This window comes from Astatotilapia calliptera, chromosome 16, assembly GCF_964374335.1.
Source record: "Astatotilapia calliptera chromosome 16, fAstCal68.1, whole genome shotgun sequence".
Classification (NCBI taxonomy): Eukaryota; Metazoa; Chordata; class Actinopteri; order Cichliformes; family Cichlidae; genus Astatotilapia; species Astatotilapia calliptera.
Window position 1 is genome coordinate 5634245 of NC_137437.1, and position 14341 is coordinate 5648585.

General features: G+C 42.2%; 1 protein-coding gene across 1 annotated transcript in view; it reads right to left on the reverse strand.

Annotated features, from left to right (window-relative positions):
• arhgap20 (Rho GTPase activating protein 20) overlaps nt 1–14019 on the reverse strand; it is a 31479-nt gene extending 17460 nt beyond the window's left edge. Inside the window, exons 1-8 of the mRNA XM_026144434.2 lie at nt 13701–14019; nt 11071–11156; nt 3788–3964; nt 2508–2657; nt 1919–1960; nt 1572–1656; nt 1347–1424; nt 1045–1111 (exon numbers count right to left, since the gene is read on the reverse strand). Of these exons, the coding sequence (XP_026000219.2) occupies nt 1045–1111; nt 1347–1424; nt 1572–1656; nt 1919–1960; nt 2508–2657; nt 3788–3964; nt 11071–11156; nt 13701–13793 (778 nt within the window). The 5' untranslated portion in view covers nt 13794–14019. The remainder of the gene's footprint in view (nt 1–1044; nt 1112–1346; nt 1425–1571; nt 1657–1918; nt 1961–2507; nt 2658–3787; nt 3965–11070; nt 11157–13700) is intronic.
• Nucleotides 14020–14341: the final 322 nt, after the last annotated feature.

Sequence of the window (14341 nt, forward strand, 5' to 3'; positions counted from 1 at the left end):
AGCAGATCTGCCAAAATAGGACAGTGAGCCATTGTTATTTCCTAGCTAGAGCAGCTTCTCCAAACTCAAGGGCCAAACTGTTTGTTCTACAAGCACAACGTGCCAGCAAGTGTTAACAAATTACGCAGCTAATGATATCAGAAGGCTGAGGGAGAATAGGAAATTATGGGAACCAGTAAACAAAAGACTGTGTGTCAGTTACTGCGTTTTTTATGTTTTCTTTTGTTCTCTGGTCCTTACTGACCTCAGATTGCTTTTTTTTGGCTCCATTTTTACTCTGCTTACTTCTTCCCTTCTCTGTACTGAATTTTAAAACCCATGAAATCCCAGCAGGGTCCCTCTTGTTTCTGTGCTTTTCATTTTCTGCTGTCAGACAACACCGTGCCTATGAAGTAGCACGCGCAAACCATGTTCCAAGCTTCCCCTCTGCACTGATAAAAACCTGATTTTATAAAATCATGATACACGCACGGAGGCCTACGCTGTGCAATGATTTGGCCTCATTTAGATCTAAAATGATCACTTAAAGCAGAGGTGTCCAACTCCAGGCCTCAAGCGCCGGTGTCCTGCAGGTTTTAGATCTCACCCTGGGTCAACACACCTGAAGCAAATTAGTTCATTACCAGGCCTCTGGAGAACTTCAAGACATCTTGAGGAGGTAATTTAGCCATTTAGATCAGCTGAAAACCTGCAGGACACCGGCCCTCGAGGCCTAGAATTGGACATCCCTGACTTAGAGAGAAAGCCAGAAGCAAAATCATGGCTGCATCTGATATATGAATGGATTACTGCGCCAACTGGCTGCTGCAGTCATTCATTCACAGAGCGCTACCTAAAAAGGCCGTGGGCATCAACGGCTTAGTTGGATTTAAAAACGCCGATAAAACTGCGGGGTCTTCATGAAGGCTGAAATAAAGTTCTGTTTCATAACCAGTTCGAGGTACCTGTGAGACTTACATAAACTCATTAAAAAGGGGTATAATGTGACTGCTTTAAGCTATTTTTTATTATTTTGTTTTATACAGTGATGTCAGTAGGACTCACCGATAAGTGGATATGGAGGGTCATCCTTAATGGAGCTCACCCACAGCCGGTGGTCTTTAACGCAACCCTAAGAAGAGAAAAAGAGAATCACTTTTAATGAGATTGCAAAAAGAAACTCCTTTAGTAAAAACTGCTCTGACACCACTTCAGCCATCAGGTTTTGCACTGTTTCACAGAGCTTGTGAATCCCAGAAGGTCCATTACTGAGAGCCTCGAGAGAGTTTTGTAGCATCGCACGACAAAGTTTAATATCTAGCGATCATCAATCACTGGATCCTGAACACAGGCCTTCGGTTACTTACTGATATGCTGAACTGCAGCAGAGCCATGCGGATGACTTCAGTGGTGCTGTCTGTGTTGCTGACCGCAAGCGTCTTGGCCTGGTGGAAACATTTTTGGGTAAACATCACGGAAATATGTAGATGTTTGTGTGATCCGTAAGTTATAGTGGTGCTAGAGATGTTATAATAGCTGTTTTTGTGCTGACAGAGGCAATGAAAACTCACGGGGGATGAAGGGAAACTTACATATGCACAGTTTCCAATATCCTTTGCGAAGATTTTCAGAGGAATGGTCTTTGGGTCGTCCTTCTCTTTTCCCTCACTTATCCGACTGAGTTTGGTGGAAAACAGGGAATGGGAAGGAGGTCAGTGTTATAGCGAGAATATTGTTTTAGAATAACACTTTTGTATAAGTTTATGAATTTGTCTGTTAATACAAAACATTCATGCTGTGGAGGCTTCAGCTTAATCATTTTATTCTTTAAAATCAAATCCTTTCTGGCCTGTAGAGGGGAATCTGATTTGCAAGGAAGAACTTTAAGCTAAACAAAGCATTAGGGCCAAAGAAAAAGAACCTCTAATCAATATGTTACCTGTTGACGAGCGCCAGCCACTTGTCCTTAGTCTCTTCAGAGCTGAAATGAAATCAGTGATGTTACAAAACACAATCAGAGGAAAAGTAACTGTCGCTCTTGCTTTGTTATGTAACTCCCGCAGTTAAAAACCAGACTTCCCCCTGGAGCCATGACTGGATTCCTCTTGATGGAAAATATAATGGGTGTGTTTGTGAATGGGTACACAGGTGTAGATGCTGCTAAGGCAGGTGCAAATATACGGCGCTGAATACATCTGTACGTGCTGCATGTTTGTGCCTGTGTGTGGTTACTCGCTCTATTTTTACTGAGACAGCTTTATGACTGAAAGCTGCCTTTGTGCTTAAGCTTTTTATGGATTTTGCGGTGGGGTTCTCTACTATACTGTACATCTGCGCCTCAGTACATTGCGTACTTTTCCAGAAATATTCAGGAGTAAGCGGTTAACGGGCTGGCAATGAATACTTTAGAGGAAATTGAGTTACCTCAAGCTTCTCCTGTTTGATCGAATCAAGATAATTTGAAAAAACATGGCTACATTTCACCTTCTAGGAATTCCTATTCTTGGATGTGAACAATTTGTACATACCTGAAGGTGGCTACACAGTTACAGGTGGGCCAGCCCATCACGAAGCTCCTCTTGGGGTTCGTGCTTCCTTCGCACACTTCCTCCATGCAGTTAGCCGTCCACATCTCGCAAACCCGGACCTGAGCCTTCACCTTGAAATGAGTAGGAGACCTGCAAACAAGCAAAACAGCATGCTATATTACAGTGTTTTGTGATAAATGTGATAAGTGCTCATATCTATCAACTGGTTTCAGGGTTTCAAGGCATTCCACAAGGAACTTTTTGGGCATTAAGTGCGGAATCTGACTTAGTTTTCTTTAAATAACTGATGTCCATAAACCTCCTGTGGCATATGGCAATCTAAAAAAACACTTAATATAGAAGCAAAATATTAAAAGATTCAGCTATTCTCAGACGTTAAACACAGGCATGCTCAGTAGACATGTATTTATGTGCCACAGCATCTGTAATTATCGAGGGAGATGATCCGAATGCATACATTTGGCAAACAAACACATACTCTCTGCTTTATGGATATAAAGGCGCACGCACACAGACACACACACCACTCAACTTTTAAAAATTTCCCCTCCTCCCTCTTGCTATCACTATCTTTCAAACACATACACACCAACACACATTCCTCTAACTCACCCTGGGTTCAGCCACAATGTATTAAAGCCAATTATAGCATACACTCTCTCCACTGAGAGGGTCAGCTCCGCCCACTGGCACATGACTCCCAGGACAGACCGCAGCCATCCTGCTGTGTCTGCACTGAGGGGTTTGTGTGTACAGTAAGTACATACTGTAAGTGTGCAGAGCTTGTGTGTTTATGTGTATGTGTGAGTGTGTGTGTGTTTGTGTGGACCTCAAAATTGTCTATGTGCTCTTTGCTTTCTATATTTGAATGTGCTTGTGTTGTGTAGTTTGTGGGTGGGAAGCCCCATACTTTAGGCCCAAGGCGAGCCAGTTTGGCTTTGATCTGAGCCAGGCTTCATATGGATTTAATTGGCTGGGAAATAATTATATGCTGGGGGAAAAATGAGGGACAGAGTAGTAAAAGAAGCAGGAGAGTATGTAAAGAGAGACAGGGGGAAACTCCATCCTTCACAAATTTTCTTTTGCTATGACCAGCAGAGAAACAACTAGGAACAATGAAATGTTGCACGGCCGCTTTTTGTTCCTATTTTTCCCTGTTTATGTCACTCTGTCTCTATTTCCTGTTCCGCCCCCTCTCACACTCACAACCACGTATAAACATCTCCCTGTCATTTCACAAAACACTGAAAGAAACTTACTTGGCCTTGGTGACGAGCAGGGTGTCTGTGAAGAGGAAAAGGTGTCTCTCCTGGATCTGCAAGCCGGTCTTTAGCTGTGTTTGGGCGTGACCCAGGAACAGACGGCCTGGACACTCAGCCAGGAAGGCCTGGACTAGAGGACAAGTCTCTGGGCTTACTGGCGTCAAGCAGCTTTCCCTGGGGGGACAAAACCGAGACAACGCAGACGCAAGGAATGATTTACACTATTGATCCCCAAAGGAGAAATTTGTGGTTTGGAGTATGTGGAAGCATGCACTGAAACAACAGGTTTGGAAACACAGTTGGACTGAATTTCTCTTTGCTTCGCTCAACAGCTATTGCAAAATTGCCACAGAGCTCCTGAATAGCTCACAGAAGCTGCCGAGTGACAAGAATAAAAAAGAGTGAAGAAACATTGTGAGCTTGAAACACCTAAAAAGTGAGCAAAGCAGTTGTAATCCACTGTGAGGATAGAAAGAGGAGATTTAAGTAACTCGTCTGAGCAAGACACTTAAGAAAGTGTGCACCTTTCTTACTAATGGATCCAAATCAGGCTCCCCCAGCCCCTGAGATACCTACCACCATCACGAAACTCAAGAATCAAATGAAAGACTATTAGCTTAGAAGGATGCAATTCAAACACTACCTCCCTTTAATTTGGATTACCACCAGGAAGACGTTAAGGCATAAAATGTCTGCCTGGCATCGTATGAGGAAACTAGCTCCATCCCGGTAAACACTGAGGAAGCTATTACGACTTTAAGGTCGGGAGTCAATGCTTTGCGGTTTTGAAACAAAACCCATGGTATAGCTCAATCTGAACAACCTTGAACGTTTTGTATTATATTGGCCACAAGACCACGACTTTATTTCCACATACATTTGGTTTGGTGGAGTAATACTTTATTCTTTATTCCTGCATATTTTCTTGTGGAGGGTTTTTTTTCCTCCAAACTTATACAGAATGTGAAACAACCAGGAATGGTGTAAGTGAAAGCAGGAATCCCACGTAGCATGTGAGCCAAGCTGTGAAAAGGCTTAGCTGACCCTCCAAATTTGAGCATTCCTCCTCATTTTTCTCCTCATTCCGACTCTTATTCCCAACGCACGTAATCTAACTAATACAAAAAAAGACAAGATTATAGTTTTAGAACATCAGGGAAATTGTTTGGCTACAAAGAAAAATCAGAAGGGCTATTTTTTAAGACGAGACAAAATCATTTTTTAGAGGAAGAGGAAATCATTTGAGAGCTCCATCCTTTCCTGTTTATTTGGAGGTGGCTGATAAAAGACCCAAATATCCACTTACATACACATTTTAAATCTTTCTCCGCTTTTCTTAGTCTCTTTCATGTAAACAGACGTGTGCAAACACAAACACACACACTAATGCATGCACACACCCTCTTCTTAGGATAGTTTCTCACCCCCGATGCCTACCAGGACACATGCAAGGACACACTTTTCTGCTGCAAAAATCTGAGAAAGAACCAATATTTGGAAGCCAGGGAAGATGAATCTCTTACTCGCCAAAGTCCTTCCAGCTACAGCATAAGCGGTTACGTAATTAATTAACAAAAACCAGACGGCCACGCTAGAGTGCTTTCATATTATTTCTCTTTGTGTGTCATCCAAAAATAAATTCAAATGTGGGCTCAGTAAATTTAATTAGGTTCAATGAATTTAGCCAGCAGAGCATCAGTGATTCAGTGGAACATGTTGGCCTGCAGAACCAGGATCCAGGACGACTACACGGGCACACTCACAGCTTAAAAATAAATACTTTCTATGTGACGCAGTTTCATTTCTTTTGTCTATTTACCCTTACCCTCCAGTCATATAACTAATGCATTTCTTTCTTTGCATCGCCTTCATATCACAAATATAAATTCTCCAAAGCACAGCTGATAGCTGGCTCTCATTAAATCTTTCAAGGTGGCACCATAACGTAATGTTGCACACCCCCTAAAACAGAGAGGGACACCGAAATGTAGTTGAGAAATGCATCTGTCAGAAGAGCCCACACACACGCACGCACAGATCAACATGGACAATAACACCTTCCTGTAAAGCCTCTTTCACATCTCACTTCCCCACAAAAAGGGCAACATCTTCCGTATTCACCGCACATCCCTTCCTCCTAAATGTTAGAGTGACAGCTGAATCGGACGGATGAACAGCTAATGGCTCCAATGTGCATCGTGTGATGTTGATAAATTGAGCGTCCACCCCGCCCGCGCATACATGGCCACCTTTGTTCAGGCACGGCTCCGTGAGGAGAACTGTTGACTTTCTAAAACACGATATGGGAGGGGGGAGCGGGAGTTGTACAATGAGCTGCACAACGCCGCATACTAATGTCCCCGCATGAATATTTAAGCAGGAGCGGGAAACATTTCTGCATGAAAGTCTTATAAGCATAAATCACCCAGTCTGACAGTCACAAGTGAGTTTCATTTACACAGCAAAAACTGACAGATTTGTGAAAAAATGGCTCCTAATCATTAAACGCCTGATTGATGAGGAGTTGAGCGTATCGAGAAAAGAAAACGACACCATGAAACCGAGAACTACGAAGTTATAAAGCTCGAGGGATGGAATTATGAAAAGCAAGCGTTACAGAGAATGAAGAAGACAGAATCGGTGTTCAATAAAAAGGCCAAATTTGAATCACAAAGAAAAGCATCCTCATCACTGAGCCAGACTCTGTTAACTTGTTGTGACGGCCCAAATGAAAACCCATCTGCAGAAAGAAATGGAGCTTTTTCACGTGTAAAGAAAAGCCTGGCTGTGGCATCTCCTCAGCCTCGTGCAGCAAAAGCACCGAGTATTTAAATCATGAAGGAAGATAAGTAAAGCCTTAGTCATGGACATGAGTATGATCCATCAGGTGTGAGTGCTACATACCCAGAGGGAAAACAGCTGGACAAACAGCTGGAACTTTCTATGCTTGTCTTGTTTGTTGCTTAGCTTTCTTTCCACTCATTGTTTCCACTTTCTTTTTACCACTTATTTCCAGTTCCAGGTATTTCCCATTGTAACGGGATCTTAGTGGGGCTAGATGCGCTGTTTTGCTTATATTGCTGTGTCTTGATGCACAGTTTAAAGTCTCCCCAGCTGTCAAACAGTCAGCCTAGACAGAACAGACTGACTCCCTCAGGGCAGAAATGACACTTATATAACTCTGTCCATCTGCTCAGCTTTGATAATAACCCTGAGAAGAACGCCGAGTGTCATTTATGTGTCTCTGTGCATCATCTGTGTCATTAATTTGTCTGCAGCTAATTTGTCTTTGGTGGCAAATCTGCTTTTCCTGTATTAAGTCAACACATGGCGAGAAGAAGCAAATAAATGGAAATGTGTTCAGAGCAAACTTTCAGCCTCGCTCTTATTTCTCATGAAACGCGTAAATTCTGACAGGGAATAAAAATAAAGATAGGACGAAAAAGCAAAGGCAGAGATGTCCGTGTTTCCTCTTTCACCGCCTTAAAGGGGAAGCCCAAGCCACAAGAAATTAAAGGGGGAAGAAATCGAAAGGAAAATAATGTAAGAAGCTAAATATTTTATTCATTTTTGTGACCATTCATTAAATTTCAGCACAGTTCAGCAGTCTTCAGTCAAAGCTAGTTTCTTCTTTTGTCTCCTCTGCTCTGCGCAAAGTGAAACAGAGAGCAGAGGAGAGACTTGTGAAGTGCAGATAACGTTTTTTAATTTGGAGACCCCCTCCCCCCAACTACAAGAGATGTCACCCGTTGAACCTTTGCATATGTTTCTGTACGAGGAGGGTTGAATCACCAACAGCCTGACCTCTTTGTCCCAGATAAAAGATCTTCAGACAAGCAACAATTGGCATCTCTGTGCACGAAGCAGTGAAAAGAGACCGTCTGTTAACAAGCGGATTTGGGAAGACATCATTTTTGCATAAACACACTCCACTCCGCACCATCGCCCGAATCACAGTGGAAGCTTTTGTTTATCGTGGCATAAAAACCCCCGAAGGCTGCAGTAAGACTGGCAATAAAGAGATTACTCACTTCATTACTCACACATTTCTGAATTACATTCCTACTATAGTTGTAACTAGGTCAGGAGCTTTGATTTGTTTTTATCTGTATAGGTGCCTTTTTCCTTCTACAGAACAACTCCTTAACCTTCCTAAAACCTGAAAAGGGGACTATTTTGCATCTTTCTATTGCTAATTAGACCCCTAGAAGAATGGGAAACAAAAAAACCAAAAGCTAAAAAAGGCTAAAAAGCTCTACAGATTTGAAGGAAACTGAACAGCCAGGCAACATCTCATTCAGATGCACTATAATAACCATTAACAATAACGCACTAACAACTCACTACTGCACATAAAACAATTAAAACTTGACCTTTTTTTGCTCTGCGTGCATCAGATAGGTTCATAGGCAAAATATAATGTTAGTTCATCCTGACACCAGTGCCCTGATATAGACGAGGAAGCACACACACACACACACAGACACACACACACACACACACACACACACACACACACACACACACACAGGGATGAGGTCAGAATCAGGAGCTAGAATTGCCTAGGGGCTGTCAGCCATGATATCCTTAACAGAGCTCATTATTACAACCAGGAAATGATTTTTGCATGATGTGCAAGTGGGTGTGTGTTCTTGAATTTGTCATTTTGAGATCCAGATGTCAACAACCAGGAAAAAAACTGAAAACTGAGATGTTTTTAATTTTTTTTACATTTCTAAAAGTCATTACTCAGAAATAAGATTAGATTTAAGATTAAGTAAAGAGCCGTGTGGTTGTCACATTTATGTGTGCGCGGCTGATAGCACGTGAAAGTGTGAGGTCAGGAGGGGTCCATGTGTATAGATTTCATTGCCTGAAGGTTGAAGGAGACCCTTAATCCCCCGCACTGTAGTTGGGAGGCAAAGGGATGACGTTATACTTCGAGATGAAGTGTGAGAGTTTGTGCACGGAGGTGATGTAAATGGCTGCGCTAAAGGTCCAGAGACCCTTCCGGTGCCTCTTAGGGCTGATGGGAAACACAGGCAAGGACGCATCTCAGGGACAGAGGGGAGGGAAAGAAGAAAAAAGAATCTCTTGTGAAAAAAGACACACTCCAAACAATGGAAACTTCACCGTGCCAATTTTTTTTTTTAATCCTTCGTTTTGTTTTTTGTTTTTTCCCCCGGTACCTCAGAACTCAGTTCATTGTAGCACTGTTATTTTAAAAAAGTGAACAGGAGCCAAAACTCAGCGCTGTTCACTGACTGCACGAGTCATGAGCAGAGGAAAAAAAAGGGGGGAAAGAGTTCAGAGATGAGACAAAAAAACAGAACAGAAACTCAAATCAAAGCCTGAGGTGTGTTTCACTCTGTAGCTGCTTTAGCTGCTCTGCACTGTTTAATATTTAAACCTGTTTTTTTCCAGCTGTTCTCAATACTGAAAAATGAACTGACTGTGAGTGAGTAACAGCTTCATGAACAAGATGAAAATGCCAGACCAACAGGACACTCAGCAAGTCAGTGCTATTCTCAGAGAGGAGCTCTTAAGCATAAAGTTAAAGACTTGACAATAAATCCTAGCCTATAAGGGCAAGAAGTTATCAACTAGAACAAAAAAGCTGCTTACAATAAAAATTTGTGCAAGGAGAGTAGAGCCTTTTTAAAGAACACAGCAGTGATACAATGATGTGCAACCCCACTGCCAAGACCTGCTGGCACATGGATATTCCCATTCTAACTGCTTTAATTGGGACTCCGGGGTTTTATAACAGCCTGCATGTGGTTTGCAAATCTTAACAACAACAAATATGCATTCATAATAAAAAGTGCCCAGTTAATAAAGAAAGAAAGAAAGAAAGAAAAGCACCTGCTGCATGAGAGTCACATCAGCCTTTACCTACTCTCAGTCATCTAAGCACTCTGCTGGTAGCACCCTGCACACACATATCCGGACCTTAATAACTACTTCACACACTCACTGACATGTTAGGTTCTGACCCCAGCTGACCTCCACCGGCCTCTAAGCCTCCTGATGTGAGGTCAGGGGTTAAGGGTGACAGCAGAGAGCGTCAGGTCAGCTCACACACACACACACACACACACACACACACACACACACACACACACACACACACACACACACACACACACACACACAGGTCAGACTTGGACAGACTCTCAGGCAGCCTCTGTTTGTCTTTCACTCAATAAATGGTCTCATGGTGTCTCACTCTGCATCCAAACAGAGCATCTAAGTTGTCTTTCTAACTCTGTTTAGCACATATGCACACACAGACACACACAGACCCTACAACAACACTGGCCTATTTAAGATTTTGTCGAAATCGTGAAGATTTACCATCCTGATCTCCATAAAAGCTGCCAACAGCAATTCTCTATAATGTAACGCTGGCAGTGGGAAGGCATCAGGTTTATTCACCAGGCACTCGCTTGTAGGTGAAATCATGACAACATGAAAACTTTCTAAAGCCTCAAAGTGTTTTGAAAAGCCAGCCTGCCTCAAAGTGTTTTTCCTCTAAAAACCCCAAAAAGCTGGCACTGGCAGAAAATTAAACAGAGTGCATAACAGAAACAAAGTTTCTAGTAAACAAATACCCTTCCTGGAGGGTTTGTAATAGCTTATTTCCGAAACTGTTGAAGGAGGATGAAGGGATTTGTGAGATACGAGGGTGATGAAAAGCCCGATAGTTCTGATGGAAGTGAGGATTTAAAAGCCCTCGATGAATGAGTCAGAAAGGCCTGGCAGTCTTAATGCTGATGTCTGAAGACACTGAATGTGACAGAAAAGGGGAGAGATATCTGAATCTAAGTGATGAAATTAGACACTTTAATGTGTGTCTGAAATACTAAACACCTCAGACCTGGAACCAAAGGCTTCCACTTTTGCTCATCAGAGGCATATATTTTCTAATCAGTGATTTTTATCTCAGCCTCGTAGCTATACTTTCTTTCTTGTCACCTCATCAAACCCACAGGTAAGTACTTTCTAGGAAGTTTGTGAGTCAGTGCAAATATCCATCAAAATGCATGAAGTCTAGAAAAGTTATGTTTAAACAATCTAGAAAGTCTGTACGTGCAAAAAATAACAGGTTACTAGGCAAAGAAAGCAGGAAAAGGATTTTTTCAATACATTAAATTCAGTTTATAAAGCCTTTATAAAGCATGCATGGTAGGGTCAATAGTTTATGAAGAAAAAGGGGAGAAATATGGCACACAGTGGTGACAGCACCTCAGCAGCTCAGTATGTGTGTTTGCTGATACCTGGATGTGCTTCTTGATCTGGTGAGTGCTTTGCTGATGACGAGTGAAGGAGCTGACTGTCGTCTCTGCGCCAGGGTCTTCATCTTCTGCACAGTCAGAGAGAGAGAGGTGGGTCAGAGACATTACTTTGCGTCACTGTTTTCGGTTTGGTACGACACGCAATGGTTACAGAGACGGAAGGCAAAGTACACAGTCAGCACTGCTCTGAGCTGGCTGTTTAGCTGTGGTCGATGCAGGAAATACAGGACTCACAGAGAAGGGAAGAAAGCGACTAATAGGAGAAGTGACGGCAGTTAAAAAGGAGGGAAAAGAGGAAACGAGCGAGATGGAGGCAGACAGAAAAATAAGTGACAGCGAGACAGAAAAGATGGCCGGAGCTGGGAAATATATCATCGGCGTGTGATGTTTATGATGGTTCACATATTCCCACTGTGGCACGATAAATGGTGCGCTCACTCACAGAAGTATGACAGGCATCTTTATGTCCGCCACAGCTATTTCATTTAAACCTACAGCATGCCAAAACCTTGTTAGCTCACAATACCTCCCCCTCCTCCTCCCCCACGACGTACACTACAGTGATTCAATCAGAGGAAGGCAAGAAATAATTAAAGTAGCGACCCAAATTAAATAAGACTCGGATTCCTGGAATCTTTTTGGAGTTACTTAAGGGTGACATTCCTCTCTTAACAAACTCCTGTTAGTAATAGAGGTCAGAGTTGCTACAGCCCAGCCCAACATGCTGTGAGTTATTGGACATTTGGAAAAAGGAAAGAAGCATCAGCTTCAATGTGCTTATTTTCTTTTTTTTTTTTTAAAGGAACAATAATTCACAGTGACACGTCTTGCCTGAGATGAATATCTGACACCTACAAATTAGTTGAATTGACTTGATGGTTTTGTGGAAACCCTTTAAATCGGGTTTGGTTTTTCCATTAGTTTTGTGTACGGTAAGTTTGATAATTCAGTTCGTTTCCACGCAGATTTTCAAACGCACCAGCGACGTTGGTGACAGGTGTCATCTCGTTGTTCTGCCGTGGTGACTGACACGAGGCAGGACACCCTGAAGCCTCAAGTCTTAAATTATGCAGCCTGTGTGCTAAAGCCAAAGAGGAAGTCTGCACTGTAAAGCTGCAGGACAAGTACACATTATGTGCCTGTCATGCCTGTCACGTACAATTCAAGAAAGCACATTCTCACAGAAATATCCGAGAGGAAAAAACAAGTCCTACTCAAAGAGATGCATGTGGAAACTCTATTTTCATGAGCATTTTCTCACTCGGTGAGGCTCTGGCTGACAGATTGCATTTCTCACAACTTCCTAAGGCTGAGCAGAGCCCAGTGTGTTGCAGACAGGCCAAAGAGCAGCAATTGCTCAGAGAAGGGAAAGAGAAGAGAGGGGTTGGGGTGGGCTACAGCAACATCATTTGTAAATCCATAACACTATTTTTCACTATAAAATTCCAGGCCTGGAAAGTGGTGAAATACTTAGAAAGCACCAGTGTACTGTGCAGAAGTAACTAGTGGAGATCATATGAGTACATATTATATTTGCCAACCATCACGCACATCCTGTTAACCTATGGTCAACTTTTCTAACCCAGTTGTTGCTTTCAGGAGGCATTGCGGCACTTTTATGTTCACACTTAGCGCTCACATCCTCCCATGCTGAAAGCTACAGTTACTTGCTTTAAACAGGCGTGAGGAGGGGGCGCTACGCGTTCGTTCAGCAGCCGCTGGGAATCGTCTGCTCTATCAGCGACGAAGATCTGGAGGGAAATATTTACATGAAATAATTGTAATGCATAGCCCTCGATTTACAGCACAGGCGGTAATGTGGAATGACACGCAAAATTGTGTTTATTTTTCCCCTCTTCTGTTTAAATACTCTATGCTCTCAGTGAAGAGAAGCCACGCAACTAACCGAAGCGCAACATCCATGCCCGTGTTGCCTGTGAAATTAACAAATAATCGCTCTTTATATTTTTTTTCTGTTGTTTGGCTTCAGCCATACTTTCTGCACTAAGCATGAAAAAACAAAGTAATGACCCGTTTTGTTTTTCAAGAGTTTTTCTTGGGTAAAAAGTTCAACTTTTTATAGAATAATAATAATAATAATAATAATAATAAATCACAAGTTGGAAAGACCAGAATCCAGTCCTCTGGTTTTGCTTTTCTTTTTTCCACACTTAAGATTACACGATTCCACGTGCACAGGGTGGATCCACACAAGTCTTCAAGGACAAACCTTGATCAAGCCTGTGAAAAACTGTGATCACATAAACGCTCATACTATGTACAATCACAATGACATGGACGAGGAACAGTCAAGCGTCTTAATTCAGATCCTCTAGACGTGCTGCGCAGCACACAGATGAGGGTTTAAAGACTGATTTTTAAAAATACATTTAAAAAAGACACATATCAGAAAATAACACAATGAACAAGCCAGGAACAGAAACGTGCGTTCGGTCTTTTAACTCACTCTTGCAGATACTGCTCTGTGTCTTACATCTCATATTGTCATTCAAAAGTAAAAGAAGACCCACAACAAGCGCACCCGATGCGCAAAAACGCGCACACGTGAACAGAAAGTGCGTCTAGATAACGTTACATTACTTCAGATGTACCTTTTTGCTGTCGGGAAGCGCCTTGCTCTCTCCCGTCAGAGAGTCGGACCTGTTCTGTCCCATGGTCCCCTGCTGCGGTGACATGATTTCCATCAAGGCTGTATAAATCCACGGGTCCGAGCGCACCCACGGTATATTCCCATGATACGTAAGTAAGTCCAAAAGTTTATCCGGCGGAGAAGGGAGAGCGAGCCAGAAACGAATCCATGATGGAGAGGTCTGATCTGAAGTATGAAAAGAGGTGACTGCTCTCTTCTGTCTGTGTGTCTCTCTCTGAGCGCTGTTTGCTCTGAGCGCAGCGGTTACGGTGTACTTCAGCTCACTCTGAACTTCAAAGTTAACGACAATGAGGTACACAGCTTCCGTCCGTGCTTTTCAAAATAAAGTCACTTTTCAGCCCATCCAAAGATATCACGAGACATTTTTGTAAATCAAAAACAAAACTATAACATATATATATATATATATATATATATATATATATATATATATATATATATATATATATATATATATATATATATACAAGTTGATATAAAAATAACAACAGCAGTGGTGAGTGGTGAATATTGCAGTGTTTGTTCAAATTAGAAATTCAGTGAGCGTAGACTAGTTGAAGAACAGCTCGATGTCTGTGGAGA